This window comes from Takifugu flavidus, chromosome 14, assembly GCF_003711565.1.
Source record: "Takifugu flavidus isolate HTHZ2018 chromosome 14, ASM371156v2, whole genome shotgun sequence".
Taxonomy (NCBI): domain Eukaryota; kingdom Metazoa; phylum Chordata; class Actinopteri; order Tetraodontiformes; family Tetraodontidae; genus Takifugu; species Takifugu flavidus.
The window spans coordinates 11,260,566-11,280,885 of record NC_079533.1 but is presented as its reverse complement, the minus strand read 5'-3'; the positions used below and the strand labels follow the sequence as shown (position 1 = coordinate 11,280,885).

At 45.0% G+C, this 20,320-nt stretch overlaps 1 protein-coding gene across 2 annotated transcripts in view; it reads right to left on the bottom strand.

The window, feature by feature from the left end:
* LOC130537550 (transcription factor COE1-A-like) overlaps nucleotides 1–20,320 on the bottom strand; it is a 55,927-nt gene that overhangs the window by 9,398 nt on the left and 26,209 nt on the right. For both annotated transcript variants that reach the window (XM_057054454.1, XM_057054453.1), the window contains exons 7-11: nucleotides 8,599–8,680; nucleotides 7,692–7,833; nucleotides 6,626–6,759; nucleotides 5,258–5,384; nucleotides 561–649 (exon numbers count right to left, since the gene is read on the bottom strand). In XM_057054454.1, the coding sequence (XP_056910434.1) occupies nucleotides 561–649; nucleotides 5,258–5,384; nucleotides 6,626–6,759; nucleotides 7,692–7,833; nucleotides 8,599–8,680 (574 nt within the window). The remainder of the gene's footprint in view (nucleotides 1–560; nucleotides 650–5,257; nucleotides 5,385–6,625; nucleotides 6,760–7,691; nucleotides 7,834–8,598; nucleotides 8,681–20,320) is intronic.

Here is a 20,320-nt window from a genome sequence, read left to right as displayed (position 1 = left end):
CTTAATTGTACAGTGGGTGACACACGCAGGAGCGGGGCTGTTGGCACTCATCGGCACATGGTGGCCTCTGAGAAGAATCACAGGATCACAGTTTGGATTCAAAGCTGAGCTAATCGCCTGGTGTTAATTGTTGACATCTGCTGTTCCAAAATGTTCTGCTTGATCTGCAACTGATAAGGAAATAATCTGATACTGTTGTGGAGAAGACTCAAACACTCCCACTGTTACCAGGGTTAAGTTCACTGGGAAGCAAAAATGCAACCCACAAGAGAATCGACAACACACTTTCTGCTCAGAAGTATAAAAATAACACAAACACAGCAAAAAAAAAGAAGAAAAAATGTAAACAAGAAGGGATTTTAGCGTTTTGAACCAGTGAGTGCATTTTTGTGTGTTTGCTGTTTGATTGGAGAACAACCCTGTGCAGCTTAACTGAGAGGTTGCAGGCTTGATCTCAAGAGCTACAATAATCTGTCAGTTTCAAGCAAGACGCAGAACACTGGTTCGCTGGCTTTATTGTCCAGCTACGGTATCGGTTACAACTGGAATAGCTTCTCTACCTTTGGCAGCCTCTCAGGGTCTCCAGGGTGCCGCGGGATGACCTTCTGGAGCCTCTGGAAACCGTAGTCGATCGTTGGCTCATTCAGTGCTGCAAAAGACAGAGACAGAAAGGAGGAATGAAGAAAAATGTGAGAATAAAAATCCCACTCCCACCAGGGATTACCAACATAATGGATTTTGCGAAACAGCTTATTTTGTTCCTCGAACCTACAGTGAACAAAAGAGAAACTGCAGGCTCCCGATAACTGTTTGGAGGCTTGTCACAAAGAGCTAACCCTTAAGATCTAAATTGATTTGGTAGCTGTTTTCAGAACTTTTCATCAGAGCTGCAATGTCACATGAGTGTAGCAGCCCTGTTTGACTTCGGTTAGAAAGATTTCCCATCAGCCTCCCTGCTCGTCTTTTTTCCCGATATAAGCAAATCGTTGAAGTCAGAAGGTGTCACGTCCTGTAAAACACACACCCTTCCACACTTCCTCGCCTCCCTTCCCTCTTAACGAAATCCAAAACAAGCAGAGCGCCTGCACATCATTTCCAACACTTCACCCTCCTTCCTGCCTTATTGATTTCAGCTGGCTGGATTCCATCCGATTTTATTGCTTCAGGATGCAGCTTTGATCAAAAATAAATAAATAAAAAAGAGGGCAGCGGCAGCAGGTTTTCCAGTCTAAAGATTTAACCTGTTGCACCTGCCACTCCGCTGGCGTCCTACCCGACTCTGCACACGTGAACGGCAGACACAGGCCAATCTTCTGGTCCTCCCATGTGGGGGGGTTGATGGACGACCTGCACTGTCATGATCCCATGGATCACTCGCAATCAGATCAGTAAACCACCCGGGCCCTTACACTGCTCCACTTCCTGTAAAGTTGTATATTCAACCCAATTTCAGCATTTCTGCTTCACAGCAGTGAAAATATAACAGTTTGGTGTCTAAGCAGGATTTTATTACAACTTCAGTTCAATTAGTTCCCCGCTTTTGATAAAAAATCAATAAAACTTCTCTCCAGAGCAATTTATGAGGACAAATAATGTTTGTTGAAACATCTCGGCACTTCTGTTTTTATGGTATTAAACAAAGACGGTCTTGAATATGACTATTTTGATAATAAAGGTATGACGTAAACCGGGGTCTAACCTCCCCACTCCCTTCCTAAAGTTACTGCATGGGTGTGATATGTGTGAGGTTTGCAGCTGGAGTGATATTTGGTACTTTCCACTTCCAGCGTTGATTACTTACAGCTGACTCTTAGCGTGTGTGTTCTTTCGCTTGTTTCTTTTAACACCGTGCATGTGCATGTGTGAGCGTGTGTGTCTGTTGCATTATCACATCATTCTGGAGTCTCTGTTTTCAGTTAAACCCAACGCCAATCAATTTGTTTGCAGCGTAAATTGCGGACGGCAAAGATAGCAGATGTCTAAGCGCCGTTAAATGTGGGGGAAATTATGATCTATTAACAGGATGGAGGCTGACCGGTGGGAACAGAGATGAGCGATGTTGTTCCATTGTTGGCGCTGGAGCGAGTGAGAGCATGTGTTCATACATCCTTCAAGAAAAAAAGAAGTTACGGCTGCAAAAAGAAAAGAAAAGAAAAAAAAATCTGTTTAACAGTCGGTGGAATATCAACTGTCAGAATTAACTGCCACGCTCTGTACATCTCTGGAGACGTTCAAACAGCACCAGCTCATGGAACACATGCGCAGTTTCCCTATCCCCAACTGAACGGTTATTAATAGAAAAGCATGTTTCCTAAATCATCCACTGGTGTGTGATTTTCTTTCTTTTCTTTTGAGCACATGTGTTTAAGTAATAAGGTCATGTTTCTTCAGCAGTTTCAATAAATTAAAGACTCAAATTTCACAGCTTTTAAACAGTAAAATCCACCTGATTGTGTTTAAATAACACACATTAAGAGAAAGTGGGGCCCGACTCTAAGTGCGCTGGTAAACAATGCGTCCTGTCATTAAAACTACATATGAATCATTAAATCTCTTAAATCTTATTTTCATGATCCTCCTTCCCATTAAAAGCATCTCTGCATGTATCCCTCCTACCCCCCCAGCACCCACCCAGTCATCTCAGCACCCCACTTTGGATCTCCCCTCCTCCTGAACTGCACCTTCTGCTACTTTTACCCTTCCATTCTCCAGTACATCACTCCTCCTCCAGTCCCGGTCAGAGTGCAGAGCCGCCCGCCGATCAATACTCATAGAAGTTTCATGAGGAAAGACCATCTACTCCTGTTTCACAATAAAATGTGAGCAGTGGAGGGAGGCCGGAGAAAAGAAGGAGGGGGGGCAGGGGCAAAAAAAAAGGGCAGGGGAACGTGTTCACGTTGTAACTATATGTCTTGGATTTCTTTTGTGCATTTATTCTAAAGTGGTGACATTTTTCCAGACATCTTTTGGCTGTGTTTAAGCCGTGCAAAGATGGAAAAAGTGGGTAATGGAAGGGGTGGGGGTGGGGGGGGGGGTTGAATGTAGCAGGGGAAAGGACAGGGAAGAGGGAGGTGTGGTGAGATCGATTCTCTGGCCAGCCAGCAGTTCAATACCACTGAATTATTGCTTCACTCTTCCCCTTATGAGATGAGATCTCTTTCTCCACCCCCCCTCTCCTTTGTGACTCTCTACATGTGTGTATCTGCATGTGTGTATCAGTATATGTGTGATCCACTTATGACCGGATCAATACTTTACAATCTGGATTTTAGAGTCCGCCGTTCTGTCTCTCTCTTTTTATGTGTCTGTTCATCCATCTGTCTCTTCGATATTTCACTTTCCCTCGTTCTCTGTTTCAGTGTCTGCGAAGTATAAAACTCTGACCCTTCTGCAGAGACTTGCAAAAAGTCAAATGTAAACATGAAGCGGTCGCACTGATAATAAATCAGTTGCACGTGCACAGGACACGCACGTGCACGTGCAACTGAAAGACGTGTGAAAATGCATTGATTGTCACTTTGTACATTTGCATGTTCATAGAAGTGTGTGATGTCGAGAATGTTAATTTTTCCCAGCAGGCTGATGAAGCCGTCATGCGGAACCTGAGTGTGTGTGTGTGTGTGTGTGTGCACGCACGGGCACATGTGTGTGTAAGCCATCTGTCTACCAGACAACCAGCCATCTTTTCCTCATATCTTTCTGATTTACAACTACTTTCAACTCCTGTCCCCATTTGAAAAGTGTGTGTGGGAAGTTGTGTAAGACATGACCCTCCGCAAGCGTCACTGTGCGTGTGTGTGTTTAAGTTGTGTGCGATCGAGGGCCTCGTGGGGGCTCCTGAGCGCTCTTAATTGCCGGGTCCTCGCACCCAGAGGCAACCGCAGCGCGCTGCACAGAGAAACCGCAGGAACCAATCAGCTTTCACCGCCGTGACCTCTCACCGGCGACTTCCAAAGAGACGTCAACCTTGAGACGGGGTCAGGCCGCCGCAGCAGCGGATCATATTTCCTGGGACACACGTTGAAGCCATCAGCCAATCAAGAGGTCACGGCGGGTCATCTGCACCCAATAGGACATGCAGTGAGACAGCAGACGGACCAGTTACACGCTGGCTGGCCTCGGGGCCGGACCAAAGATGTTTTGACTGAAGGAGGCCGAACGGCTTTCTTTCTTTCTCTCTACAAAGGAGCTGCAAACTCTCGGCATCAGACAGACTCACGGTCTTAAACGTCAGAAAACACACTTCAAACAAAAACACACTCGTGCCGTAATGGCTGTAATAGATGGAAAATGCCTTTACTGCGGCGTTATTTGGCCATTTTGTTGAAAATTTTTAAGGTTTTTGGCATTCTCAAAGCTGATTATTGCTTCAGGCTTGGACTGAATAAGTTATCTTTGACGACAAGCTCTGTTATTTTTCCACTGTATTTCACAGAACAGGTTAAATCTACTTGATACCTGTGGCTGCTGGAATCCAGGTTTAAGATCGCAAAAAAAAGCAATTTCCTTCAGGCATATATTAAGCTGTATTTGACAGCGTGACTAAAAGTCACAATTTAACACAAGTCTCTTTATTCTTCTGTATTGATCAGGTTTAAATCCTCACTTTTATCTTTCTTGGATTGGGTCATTAAATGTCTCATACCCCAAAGAATTTACACAAAAAAACAATTTTTCCCATCTTTCTCGTGTGAATGACATCATCATTATGGTGATGGAGCCATGTAAAGCGGATCAATACCAGACATCACATCACCTCCATCCATTTCCACATGTATGTGTACACACACACACACACACACACACACACACACGCACGCACACACACACACACACACCACACACACACACACACACACTAACACACACACACACACACACCTTTTCCTACCTTCCTCTTTTGGTAAATCTCGAAGGAAAACATTAATTCACAGCCAACAATCTTGAGTGTGTGTGTGTGTGTGTGTGTGTGTGTGTGTTTGTAAACTGGGTGTTCTGGATGATTTCCCTAATAGTTTCAGTATGGAGCGCCATAAAGAGCAGACTGTTTAATTGTAGCTGCTCTTAACGAGCCTCTGATTATGGCAGCATTGTAAGGAGAGCGGGTCATTAATGTTGACTAATCTGCAGTCATTAGTGCAACACTGTCTGGCCTGAGAATGAACTGAAACGCACACATGCGCGTGTGCACGGAGAGAGAGAGAGCGAGCGAGCGAGCATGCAGAGGCGTGCTTGTATACGTGCACACATGACTTACCTGTGTAAATGAACCGTCCTGGTGTGCCTTTGCAGAACTGTTTAGACTTGTAAGACAAAGTGACCTCGACGACCCCGGGGATGTGCCTGGGTGGCGTCTGGACCCGGATGGCGTGCGGCGTGATCAGCTGGAGAGTCAGTAGGCAAGAGCACAACCCGATCAGGACAAAGCGCCTCGTGCAGAAGGACAATGCATGCACTATTTGTTCCACTACCAAAACCTGCAGTCAGTGGAAATAACTGTTTGCCAATAGATGTAGAGAGTCTTTATTTGGGTTAGCTGCATTATTGTGTTTACACCGTTTTATAAATCAGCTGCAGCAAATAATCCTCCATTTTCAATAGGCTAAAATTTCTACCTCTTTCGGGCATGAACACAACAGCTTTTGTTAAGGTCTGGTTTGTGGTCGGGTAGGGAGGGGGTTGCATTTATATTATCTAATGTGGTGAAAAGAATCTCCAAACGGGCTCTGGTTACATTTGGAATTTCTTTTACGTCAGTCCTATGACAGCTTCCTGATCCTAATTTGATGTGTGATTGTTTGAAGGTCGTTTTGTTTTTGTGTGTTTTAATTGCATCGCCAATATTTACAAGGAGGTTGTCATTTCAGATTTTTCTGCTAGATGAAAAATCAGGGGAAGGCAGCTGGAGACAAGGAAATAATTTGGCAACTTTCTCTGACACATTTCTCCAAAGTTTGAATCAATAATCAAGTTTAGCACAAATGAGACGTTTGCTTGGCAGGGGCGCGTTAGGAGCCGGTCGGAGGAACGCGCGAGGAGAGCTGAGTCAGTCTGAACTCAACTGAGACTCTGTACACATGTTAGTGAGTGTAAGTGTGGCTCTCAGCACAGTAAACAAACCCCTCAGCTCTAAACACACATGCTCAGCAATGTATGCCAGCATGTACACACACACACACGCGCTGCGCACACACACACACTCTCGGTGTTGTTGTTGGAAAGGAGCCACGGTCGCTTGGCGCACACGGTGAGTGGAGTCAGAAGACAAATAAACATTCTGCAGAGGAGCCGCGCTGGGGGGAAAGTCTGATAGTGAGCTCAGAGTGTGTGTTTTTGTGAGCACGAAGCCGCTGGCTATCAGAATCATCTGATTTGATCGGTTTTGCAGAGAGAAGGAGACAGAGTGGGTGAGGGAGCGGCTGTAGTCTCTGGAATCACGAGAGGGGCAAACCTCATTAAGACAAACATTAACACAAGCATTCGCAGCATCACACCCAGTTAAGAGCTCCGGCCGTGAGGAAAAGTGTGTTTTGGTATTGAGTTACGATCGCCGTTGGGGAGGCAAAACCAGCGCGGAGGGGTTGAGACAACACGGAGACAAGATGGCGATTGTCGGGAAGCTGACCTCGCTCCAAACCAGCATGGTGCCGAAGATGACTTGAAGGCCGTCAAAGAAGTTGTCTCCGATGATGATGACTGTAGCGCCCCCTGTGGTCCACCCCTCACTGGGACTGATGGCTTTAATGCAGGGAGGTGTTCCTGGAAGAAGAAAAAGAAGTGTTTGAAACCACGAAAAGAAGTTCATCCTTGTTCTCCTGAGCGAAATGACAGGATAAACACTGCAAATAAGTGCTGAGGTCTGAGGCAACGTTTGGGGTTTCTTTTCCAGGACGAACCATTGTTGATTCAGACTGGGTTGGGGTTTTTTTTTTTGTCTTTTTTGGACACTTGGACGTGTGCTGACATCCAGGAAATAACACTCCCAGGTTGGAACATACCAATGAAATCTTCAGAATGGTCATAAACAACCAGCCCCCAAATGGGTCTGTGCACGGCAGCAGAAACTGAATTACACAGACTGTTACTCTGAACAAATACTTGGATTTTTGTCCTGAATATGAAATGAAAATTGAACAAAAAAACACAAAGAAGGCTGAGACTAAATAGTGTATGGAGCATTTACAGTAATCTAATCTGTATATTGAATACAATCAGCTTTATGGCACATCGATGTCATGACAGTATTGTGTGTAAATCCAATCCAATCTTTTGACAACAAAAAACTCATCTGTCAAAAGCCAACTGCGCTTGCATGTGTGTGTGTGTGTGTGTGTGTGTGTGTGTGTGTGGTGTGTGTGTGTGTGTGTGTGTGTGTGTGCATGATAATAAAGCTGATTTACAATAACTTCTTATGGCCTGGCTTTGTTTATAAAAGTGTAATGACATTAACACACATATACATGGCCAGAGTACCACATCACTGTGTGTGCGCGCGCGTGTGTGTGTATGTGTGGGTGGGTGTAAGGGAAAGTGTGTGTGGTGAGCTGGATTAGCCAGATGGAGAGGCAGGAATCACCTGATAGGATTAACCCATCAACCATCTGGTGGCCATGCTGCTTACAGGCTCAGATTCATAGTGTGCGCAGACGGACGGACGGACGGACAGACAGACAGACGGACAGACTCTTTACCGTGTTCTAGGTAAGAAGGAGTCCCCTCAACGGTGTCCAGTCTGCGGGCCCGTCGGCCATGTTTGGAGTTGTTGTGGACGAACATGTTGTCGGAGACTGACAGGACATGACCCTCCACGCTGACTGTTGTGGAAACCACCACCTGTAGGAGGAGGCGCCATGGGGGGTTATAAGTGATTATTAAGATTAAAAAAGAGAGAGTTGGGAGTGGAAGGAGGAGGGGCGGAAGGGAACGCCACAAGGGAGCAAAGGAAAGGGGGGGAAACAGAGGAATTACAAAGTTGGAGGGGCTGCAGATCACGGCAATGAGGAATTAAAACCGTGAAAAGCTCTTTAAATGTAACCCGTTATCACCAGTATTACCATCACTCTGAACACACTAAGTCTCTATGGCTCTGTGTGTGTGTGTGTGTCTATCCTCCTCTGTTCAACAGTTCCTGATGGGTCCGGCCCTTAATTATCTACCAATGAAACAGAGCTGTCTTCTCTGGTTCCACTACAATAGAGCCCAACAATTAGAGGCACCGATACTGTCACACTCTCACAGAGTTACAGCTCAGTCCCTCCCCCCTCCCTCCACACACACACACACACACACACACACACACACACACACACACGCACGCACACGGTAATGTGCATTAACACTCTAACACACATGTACTTTGGTAATAAATCTATCTGTATCTGTTGGCCATCCCGTATCACCACTCAGACTGAAGTGGTGTCTTCCTGACTGCGTTGGGGCTGAGAAGATAAGGAAATAATAAAGACCGCACAGCCCTAAATCAAAGTCACAACTTTATTCTGTCCTCTTTGCTTTCATTCCTGCTTTCTTTCTATGCAGTTGTGTGTTTTCAAGCATTATTATAGTAAGAAAACAGAGGAAAAGAGTTGTTTTTTTTACCTGAAACCTCCTCATGTCTCTTGGGTTGCCTGCATTTTTTAGACAGTTCTGGTTGCACTTGAGGAAAAACTTGAGGAAGAACCTGCAGAGACAGACAGGACAAGTGATATTTGAGATGAACCTACACCTGTTTGCAGGATGCACAACCGCCGTCTCAGCTTAGCCAGCAAACAGCAAAGACAGATAGAGGAATTAATATTTCATACTGTTGGAAAGCCAAATTCAATTTCCTTTTGGAGCGTGTTTTTCTGTTCTTAAATCCACACCAACCGAGAATGCTTTGAAATGCCACATGAAGGCGCTGGATTGAAATACAAGAAGGCAAATAAAGCAGCCCGTTCCAACAAAAGTGCTCAAAATATGCGACTGAGAGCCAGATAAAGTTTGAGAAGTTTGACCTTCAGTTTTCTGGCTCCAAACTTTCAAAGACTCGACCTTCATCGCAGATGATTTTCTTAATTAGCACCATGTGAATTTAGCAATAGCCTTCAGATAACAGTCACAAGTAATTATAAATACAATAAAATAAATGTGTTGTGGTTAATATACTTTTTTCCCCCCTTAAACAATGGTTAGAACACATTAATACAGCTGTAGGTGTTTCCTGATGTTAATCCTGCCATGAAGAGAGGAAAAAATATGTTGACATTAGGTGTTTAAAACGTGACCATATGTCATGGATCTATATTCCAGATCAAATCAAACATGCAGATGGCAATCAGCAGCTAACAAACACATCCAGGTTGTGTTTTGGTGTGAGCCAGCTGGCTGACACTCGCACAATAACAGAGTTGCTGCTGGTTACATCTGCGTGCGCGTGTGTGCATCTGTTGGTTTACGTTTGCAACAGCAGAGTGCACATTCATAAACGTTCCGCACACAAATAAAGGTCAAAAACCATTTGCTTTTTAAAGATTTTACTAGAATTAGAGAAACACATGATGTCATACACCATTACAGCAGACTGGTAACATACAGCATATACAGCATCTACAATATTGAGGAGTAGCCTATACGTGCATTGAATATCTATAGGTTGCATTGTGCACATGAGCTTTTTCCCAATTGAGTCCTGTTAATATAGGTTGTTTATGTTTTCCATGGTAATATAGAGTAATTCCAGTATTGCTGCTACATTTCTTTTACACACAGCTCTGCCTCCAGACTCTATACTTAATTTATAGGATCTAAACTTTTTATCACGTCTGCGCTTCCTCCATTCCCCTGTGGCAGAGCCTGGTGCACCGCTGATCTAAAGATGACAGCCTTTGTACCGGACCGCCAGAACAAAGCAGAGGTGTGCACTCGCGCGCGCGTGTGTTCACGCATGTGCTGTGCATGTGAGTGCATGTGCACGTGTGATGGTGCAGCACAGCCCAGTGGCAGGTCTGGGTGTAAAACTCTGCATTAACGAGCTCAGGCTTCATTAGAACACCAAAGCGGGGATTCTGGATGCCTAATTATGTTGACCCCTCACCCCCCGGGTGACAGCCTATCACAGCTGAGGACAGCCACGGTGACCTCTGCTGACCCCCCACTGTCTAGTCCTTTTCAAAACACTAACATAGCGTTAACGTGACCGCCTTTGCCGACCCACCACTGTACATTTTTGTATAAAGGAAGAGGTTGGGTGGAAATGTGAATCTCGTGGACCTTTTAAAACGGAAGAAGACCATGAAAATATATATGTAACGATGGTGAACTTAATTGTACTTAGTTTAAAGTGTGCTCATTGGAAGTACAAAACAGAAGCACTCATGATATTGTGGACCTCCTCCTCCACTGTTCTTTTATAAAACATGATGTTTCTTCAGTCTCAGATTTAAGCTGCAGCTTTGGATCCTGGTTGTATCATCTTGTTGGCTGTTTTCTGCCACCAAAATTACATAAACGCACTTCTCAAAACAACACTGTCCTATGGAGATGTGGGTAGTGATCAGCTTCATCTCAGATGAGCAAGTTTCTGCAGCATCCAAAGCAACACAAGAGAACAGTTATTGAGGAACACACGGGAGGACTGATAAAACAAGAGGGAGTATTTGAGGAAATAAGCCGAACCAGATGTTTTTAAAACGCTTTGTAAGACGCCAGCAAAGGTGTCTGATTTAGATTTGGGCATATTTGTAACAGGTTGCATAGATGTTGAATTTCAAATATGCCTGAAGTCCCTGGACCAAGAATCAAAGAGTCAAAGGCAAACCTGCTTTTGACCAACATACAGAGATCAAATATGGCACCAACGAGCGAGCAGCTCTAAGTTGGGTTAAACACAGCTCAGGTCATCACCACAAACCAACCCGGCACGATGACGGAAAACCATCAGTCACCATCAGTCACCATCACAAGCAAGTAGGAGGCACCAACACATTAACAAGAAGAAAAAAATTATTATACATGTATGTTTATATATATGTGTGTGTGTATGTATATGTATATATATATATACACACACACACACACACACACACACACACACATATATATATATTTCCCAATCACTGGATGAAAATCAGTCACTTCTCCCCATCACTTTATTCCCCAAACCCTCCTCTATAATTATCTTTTTAAATATCTGATTGTATCCCCTTGATTTTCTAATTTCCATCCGCTGCGTCATCTATTTCCCGCAGGGAGGTTTTAGTTTCATTGATTTCCAGCAGAACATACTTTATTTTAATGCAGTATATGTCTGTGTTCCTATTCCCCCTTTACTTGACCCCATCTGGCTTAATCAACATTGCTACAAAGAAGAACTACAGCCCCCCACACACACACGGACACACTCAGGCACCTTGTGTGAATTGATTGGCTGGACCAGTCGCCGGTCGTTAAGAGGCCTCCAATTAAACTGGGCAATTATAAGGCTCTGAATGGCTGTGGGGGAGGGGAGCACTTCTCCCCTCCTCCTCGATCTCAGTCCTCCCTGCGAGCCCCGATCATGTTCAAGTGATAACAGCGCCGTTGACCTTTGCTACAGCGTGAGTACCACACTCAGAGAGCTGACCTGACACCAGTTGGGCACGCAGCAACACGAAGAGGGACACACGCACGCACACAGACACACACACACCCCCCCACACACACACACACACTCACAGACACACACACACACACTCACAGACACACGCACACACAACCAGCAGGAGCTGTAGTAATCAGTGAGGAAAAAGGGAAATCATTTTATACTTGTTTTAACTGTTATTTTGATTGATTTGATTGTCAAATGGTGTTGAACAACAGCAATTTTGGCCTCCTCGACAAGTAATCTTTCGATAATGAAGAAACTGTACTATCCTTATTGTAATCATCCAACAACTGCATGACTATAAGCAAATGATCCCTGAGGCCGAGCGTGCTGGGTTACTTACACGACGGGCTTTTATAATCAATACTGCATCACGGCGGGATGGCAAACACTGCAATATTTGCCTGGGTCGCTCTAATGAACCCATCTGACATCATTGTTCCCTCCTTCAACAGGAATTCCTTCGAACAGAAAAGGCACAGGTTCCTAAGCTGCCTCCATTCCTTTTCCAGTTGCCGACTTTGTAAACAGCCCTTCAGCCCAGCGTCAGGCTAATTTTATTCCTGCCAGTGCGACCGTCCAGTGGTGTCCTGCCGCAGCGCTTGAGCCGAGACGTAACCTTTAATTTAGGCATTTGAAACAAAGAAATCCTGTGATAATGCAATCAACCATGCAGAGATGCCAGGTTATTGAGTCTGTAAACCACAGTCGGATGCTGGATTTTTAAGGCGGTTAACTGTGGTGTAGCGGTGAACAGCACAGTTGCATCCATTATTCAGAGGCTGAGATGGCAATTATGGCTCAGAGCACAACTGACATTAATATTTAATATATAGGACTAACACAGACCTGAAGAGAGAGACAGGAAGTAACGGAGAGAAGAGGAGAGATCGGCCCCGACATAGAAATCAACGATAGAAATAATAAGGGAGGGGGATTGTGGGAGTTTTGTCTCACTTTTCTGTCGTTTGAGGAGTTACAATGCCAACAGGGCAAGGGTGACATCTGGGGAAATTCCAGCTGTGTATGTGTGTGTGTTTGTGTGTGTGTGTGTGTGTCCAGGACTGAATGTCTATGTCCGTTTTTTTCCCTGAAGACTCGCTATTCTACCGAGCCAAGAATAACTTCGCTGCCTTGGAAGCAAAAAAAAAAACCTCTCTCACACACACACGGATGGTCTCCACGCAGGCATGCATGCACACACACCCACCACTGCACACACACACACAGACAGGTGGGGAGAGCAGTCAGTTAGTACAGACAAACTGAACAACAGATCAGTGTTTTTTCCCCTTCCCTCCTCTGTCTCGCTGCTTTCTTCAGATGTCAGGTTTCACCTGCCTGCCAAGATTCTCGGCAGAGCTTTTGCTATATTTTTTTTCTTCCGCGTCTGATACACTTTGCTATCGCCTGTGCGTCGACTGTTCGGGCCAGTAAACGATCCGTTTGGCTGCAGAGAAGAAGCACAGGAACGAAAAGCGAAATATCTCATTTCTCTTCCTGCAAAAATGTAACTTAAACAATTTTCCCCTTTTAATCGCCACGATGCAGCGAATAAATGAGCCGCTCTCTCAGAGATCAACTTCCTGTTTCCTGTTTACGCTGAGTGCTTGTTATTGTTTAATTTGATGACATCAGATAGCATTCCTGGGCCCCGCGCCGCTTAGCTTCGGAGTAGGAAAAACAAGGATAGGAAATACTATCACGCCCTCGACTCGACTGTTATCGCAGTAATAACGCGCAAATCTATTGCTTCCTGTGGAGGAAATGCTTTTTTTCTGAAGTGTTCAAGAGCACTTCAGCAGAGATGTGGCTTGCTGATAAAGGCCTTGAGGGGAGGGGGGGAGGGTTGCAGGACAGTCCATGAAATAAAAGTTGTTATTTTCAGAGTGCCAGGTAAACTGAGGTATAGTTTTCATAAAGCGACATAAACAGGATGTTGATGTAGAAACAGCTTAATTTAAATTACATTCAACTGCTCCAAATAGGGAACTCAAAAGGTTATAATCATCTTCACACCACTTTAACCTGAGGATCACCAAAAATGTACCTTATACAGATTAAAACCAGCAGCTGTAACTATAAAATAAGAGTATAAAAGTGCAATAGCATGATGATAGCGAGGGAGCGGATGAGAAGGGTAAGGTAAGTAAGGTGATTGGGAGTGAAATAGAGTGCAAGAGCGAGAAAAAAGGCATCTTGAGAGGGAGAGGGGGTTGCATGGCAGAGAGGGAAAGAGTTATGCGAGGGAACGAGACTTAAGAGAATTGAGCAGAGCAGAGTGGAGTTATTTTACATAATGATGGTTGATATGCACAGAGGTAATTGATAGCTGAGCTACAGCCAAAAAAAAGAGAAAAAAAGACAAGCTGCCAGCTAGCTGCCAATCATTGCTCCTCTCCCCGGAGGAATGGTAATGATGATGACGATGATGAAGAGGGCTTAGCTTCTTATTGTTATCATTACTATTCATGCTATGATTGTTGTCATCTCTGCATATTTATATGACGGAAAAGGCCAGGGTGCCGTTAGCCGCCCCTTGTGATGTCTGCGCGGGGCCCCGTTCTGTCTGCCGGTCCTGAAACCCAAAGAGTCGACGTGTTTAAGTGTCATTACGTCGCTGTTGCGTGTGCCGCTGACATTGGTGGCACCGCTTAGCGACGAGCGCCGCGTTGCTCCGACTGACGGGCAGATGCTATCTGCTCAGGCTGGATGGGCAACATTTGTCAGGCTTTGATCAGACGTATGACGATGGACTTTGGCGATGTATGAACGACTAGAGCTCAGGATTTGTGGACAAAAAACATCCGTGATGGGGGAAACTGTGCAATTAAACCCCAAAGGGCATTCTTTAAAAGGTATGACGTCATCATTTTAAAAATTTATTTACACTTGCTGATGGCAAAACAGTCGCAATATGACTGATAATTATCATGTAATTACATAAGAGTACTGTCACTTTCATAAGGCCGGCTGGAGTCCCCCCTCAGTCAGATGGGAACCAGGACTGGGCCAGTTTGAGAAGCTAATGGGATGAAAGTATAAAATAGGTACCTTCAAAAGTTAGATTTTCACAAGTTTCACTCTGAGGGGGGAGGCAGGTAAGGAGTCAGAAGGGCAGAGAAAAGGGGGGTGGACACTTGAAGTGAGGCGGGAGGGTTGGGGGTGTTGGGGGGGGGGGGGGTTACTGTAGTTTTAAAGGCTGAAGGCAAACTGTTGAATTATAGATGAGCCTGATTGATTTGGGAGTGGGGAGAGAGGAGAGGTGGAAGGAGGGACAGAGGGGAGAGAGGAGGGGAGGGGAGGGGGGATGAGTGAAGGGGGAGCCTCGAAAAGATCAGTAGCTCTGGGCTTGACATGCATGCCCACGCACACACACACACACGCGCGCACACACACACACACACACACACCACACACACACAGTTCACCTCAAATCGATCTCAAGTGGTCTCTCTCCTTTTTACTTCTCTTTGTTGTTATCTGTCTCTCACACACAACTGTTCTTGTAGTTCCAGCTTACACACACACACACACACACACACACACACACACCACACACACACACACACACACACACACACACACACACACACACAGTTTTTCCAAACTGCCTTCATAAGTACAAGAGAGGAAGACAGGCGGGGAGAGAGAGATGTCTTCATTGTCATTGCTCTCACAAATATTTCATTGGATGGGGGGTGATGAAGGAAGTAACATTGACGGGAACCTCTTCTTCCTCTCTCCTCCTGTCTGATTCCCTCTAAATCACTCCTTCTCTCATCACACACACACACACACACACACACACACACACACACACACACATGCAGAGCGGTGATTCAGCATTGGGTCAGAGGTCTGAGGCTCATTTTAACAACACCACCTCTCTTCTGTCTGCGGCACGAAGACGTTGAACGTGTGAATATTCTCTCTTTCCACACAGGTGGCAGAACCAGGCGACACCTGCATGGGAGCAGAGCTGCCTCCCCACCTGCAGCCACCCTCGGCATCATACATCGTAATTAAGCTGCTTATTAATAACTTCACCTCTCGGTTCCTGCTGGGGCTGCAGATGCACCTGGGAAAAGCCCGATGGGAAAGTAGTTCCCAGGGGAGCTCCCAGGTGGTGAAGCCAGGTAACTGCAGCAGGCTGAGGCGGACGAGCTAGTTTGTAACCTGCTCCTGTTGTTGGGAAAGAGGATTTAGCAACTTCTGCAAACAAAAAGACATCAAAACTACCCCCAACTTTACTCGGCACCGCAGCTCATGCTGCAACAGCTAATTGATCATTTTTATTGCTGATTTCTTTCATTAATTATTGCTATGCGGCGGTGCAAAGGTTAACATCTGACCTAAGCCTGCGGCGGTAATTAGTGAAGGTCGGGAGGACGGGAGCAGACTGGAGAGAAAGGGAAGAAGAGGAGGGAGACGTACAGTGCGTGGCGGGTCGGTGGATTTAACTCCTGCTATGTTTGTCAAACAAATTAAATGCTTTGGCGCTCCCTCACCTGTGCGCGCACACCCGCGCGCGCCCAAACACACAAACTGTCCGTGTGGCACACATATGGCTCACTCAGTCCAAATAAGGCAACATGCATACATTATCATAATTAATGTAAGAACCACTCCATTTAATATGCTAATTCACTGAAATATTACTGAGCGCCGTCTGTTGGAAATGAATAAATTTGAATTGCAATTAGAATAATCCTTTATAATTAATGAAAACTGTCAATTTTTGTTCAAAAGTAATTTGATTAACGGGTTGAGGGGGCACCAATTAAACGGAGGATGAGGAGGATGAAGAGAGGAGAGGAGAGGGAGGATGACAAGCCCTTCAAATAATCTGCTCCTTTTCATGTGTAATGAGAGATTAGGCTAAAACGATGTAATGTCCCTTAAAGGAGTGTAAACCAGCGCGCTCCTCTTGCCTTCTGTAGACATCACAGCGGCAGGACAACACATAAAAATCATGAAAAACGGAACCACGGAGGGAGAGGAGGCGCGATTAGCCGCCGCAGCGCAGTTGCAACAAATTCACAGCCTTGTGATAAATGTTGTTTTATTCAAACGGCTACGTGACAAAAACCTGCTGATTATAGGAAAAAGATGTGATTTTGTTTGTGCTGCTGGTTCAATAATGGTGTCACTAATTTACAAGCACCTCCCACCACTAATTAAGCACAGCCATGTTGCTGTTATTAGCTAATTACAAGACCGGATGCATGCCCGGCTAATTAAAGCCATTAACTGGGTGTGTGTCAGTGTGCCTTTGTGTGCCTATGTGTGTGTGTGTGTGTGTGTGTGTGTGTGTGTGTGTGTGTGTGCAGCAGTGGGTGTGTATAAAGGCATTTCAGTTCATGTTTTAATTACAGAATATATCCTGGCCTGCCACAGAACAGGCGCTGCCAAAAACGGGGCGACTCTGTCGGTCAAGGTCAGCGTGCGCGGCTGAATCGTGTGTTTTCGCTAAAGTTGCTGCGTGTTGATAATATTTCAACCGAGTTGCAGGAAAAAGGCTTCTAATTTAGCTCGTTTAGGCAACACTGTCATCCATCATGCAGGAAACACAAAAGACCCCCCTGACTCGATTTTCCTTCTGCTTTTCTGTCCTCCTCTTCGCTTCCTTCCACCACCTCCTCCTCCTCCTCCTCCTCTGCTACTTTCTTCTTCTCTCAAGCACCTTCTTCTTCTTCTTCTGTTCTTCTCATTAGGAAAGCTTTACTTCATTTGTGTTTTCTAATCCTCTCTTCAAACATCTGAATATGCATGGCCGTGTTTTGTTTTGAATATTCAAGAGCCAATTAACATGCTATCTATGAATAATTAATGCCCCTCCTCTCTTTTGAAATTTAATAATTAAAATCTATAAATCTAAAAAACAAAGCCGCTCATTCGCCCCATCCCAACTTTCTACGTTTGCACGCAGCCGCGTGTGCTGACAGAGTGTTTAACTACAGCTCAGGAACTCTCTTTCATCTGTCAACAGTCTGTCCCGCTGTCATCCGATCGAGTGTGTGTATGTTTGTGTGTGTGTGTGTGTGTGTGTGTTCATGAATAAATGAACTTGTTAAACAGAGATGAAGGGGAAGGAGGAGACAGGTTCTGCTGTCCTGTTCATCGCTACCTGATCTGTATCAGACTCACTCACTCACACACACACACACACGCACATGCACACACACACACACGGTTGTAACATTTAAACAAACTGATGCTTGAGGGTTCTCATTTACAGTAGTCCAGCATGGTATTTTTTAGTTTGGGGGCAGATGGAATTATGTTAGATATTTTAGTGGTAAATATTGGGATGGACACCTGCTGACTGTCACACACAGGTGCTGGAAGCACGTCACACTTGAGTTTTGGAGCCCTTTGTCAGTTGTCATATAGGTTTATTGTTGTACAGATTTGTACAAATTCGCCCTGCTGCTTTACATCTCCGACCTGTTTAGGTTTTCTTTAAAATAAACAAGTTCCTCTCAAGTCAAAACCCCTTTTTCTCCCCTCTTAAAAGAACATTTGGACCATAACAGTGAACAGTTGCAACCTGTGTTTAGGTGCCCATTTAAAGGGGATTCATTTGGGAGATGTTTGTTGACAGCAAGTGGAGCTGGATGTTCCTCCAATGGCAGTCTGTTGGTATTTTTGGTGGTTTCTTTACAAATTGGAGAGAGAGAGGGAGGGAAAGAGAGACGGGAGAGAGGGAGGGAAAGAGGGAGATGCCACATTGTCCCCCCTTTTGTCTGTGAATATATTTGCCGTCACGACAGACATCATTCCTTTTAATCAGTATCGTCTCTCTGATCAAAGAAAATACTTGGATAGAGACAGCAGGATAGAGCACCATGGGAGACTCCTCACTGTGTGTGTGTGTGTGTGTGTGTGGGAGAGAGAGAGAGAGAGAGAGAGGGAGAGAGCTCAACAACAACACCACAGCCATCATGTCCACATGCTGTCACATAACTGAGGCCTTACAATAATACTAGATTTATGATACCTTTATGCTCTCTCACTCGCTCTCATACACACAAACACACACACACACACAGTTTGACAATTGCCAGAGTCACTGCCTATTGTCAAACATTTACCTCCCAACTGGTGCACAGGTAATTAACCAGACAAAACAACTCACAGTTCAAAAACACGGGAGGGAAGAGCGCAAGGAAAGCGCACGACGAAAACACGGAACGACAGAAGAAGAAAGGAAAGGCTGCGACTGCGGAATAAGCCAATAACAGGCGAAGTACAGAAGGCAGAAAACGTTAAAAATAGAAGCAAATCTTGTCTCTCCTCACTTTGCTTTGTTAATTGGACTTTACATCTTTTTTTTCACAAATGCCATCATTATCTGTCATCCACCGTTTAAAAGTGCTACATCATCACCTGCGAGTCATATTTATTCTAATTTTAAACGCTGCTCTGATTAGCTCGGGCGGCTAACACCACTGGCAGCTTCCATTGACTGCGTTCAGATTTATATCGCGGCGACTTTCTGGAACAGTTTGAGGCTTCTGGTCTGAAAAACAAAGTGAGAGATCAACTCTAAATTATCCCCCAAAACCAGAGGAGTAAAAGGTGGTACGTTCCTGTTTTGGGATTGAAACAGCCTTTTTCCTGCCACTCCTCACAATAGAACCGATGTGCATTTACACAACGTTGCAGAGCTTTATAACATGATGTTAGGATCCGAGCTCAAACGCAACGTGGTGAGATTATGGTTTGTGCTAAGAGAAGCACACTGTTACAGTTAATAAAACACTGCGGCCGGACTTAAAGTGTGTTTAGGCCTCATGTTTGGAACAATAACCGCACGGTTACGCTCACAGGGCAGGACTGCGGCCGTGGTTAAAATAAACCAACACCGACTCTTCTGTCGTTTCCCATGAAACTTTAATCCCATTATCCAGGCTCCTCTTGTTCTCCGACTGTGATTATTCCAGTCAGTGTGAACCGATATTGTTTTGAGATGTTTACTGAAACTCTCACCCGTGAGTCGACAAAAAAACGTCCGTGGAACCTCCAGTGGATCAGTGGGACCTAGAGGACCGAGGACGGAGGCTGCTTTGCCACAAAACTGCACGCAAGCTCTGCTGCTCTGTCAGAAAAATGAACGTTTGTAGATCGTCTTGCATTTGATTTCTCCCGCCTTTGCATAATTTATGTTGCCGTCGCTCTCCCGTCCAAGGGCTCGTCTCTAAATGTCACTGTAAATATTTCACCACGTCTTCAAACCAGGAGGCCGCTGCACGAGCACATAAAGGCACGGTTAGGACCGCTCCGCGGGAACAAAGAGGAGCCGTGACTATGATTAATCTGTGCAGGTGTGGTAGAAATCAGGTGTGAGGGATCATTTCATCAGAAAGGCAGAAATAAAGATAATTGTACTTAGGTTTCTGTGGGGAAAACAGTATCAAGAAGTTCATTTCTTTCATTTTCAATCAGTTAAACAAAGAAAATTAAGCTTCATTAAAGCATCCTCCATCTCATGGATGTAACAATGATTAAAAAAACAAACGACTGCGCACAAATGTGTGCACGTGAGTCAACGTGTGAGCGTAATATTTGTTTGAGAGTCGCCTGTGCAACTTCCTGTTATGCCAAGTGTCTCAGCAGAGAATAGCAGAGCGTAAAACACTAATTAGCTCCCGCTCAGTCGAATGGAGATTGTGCTGTCAGCACGTGCAGGTT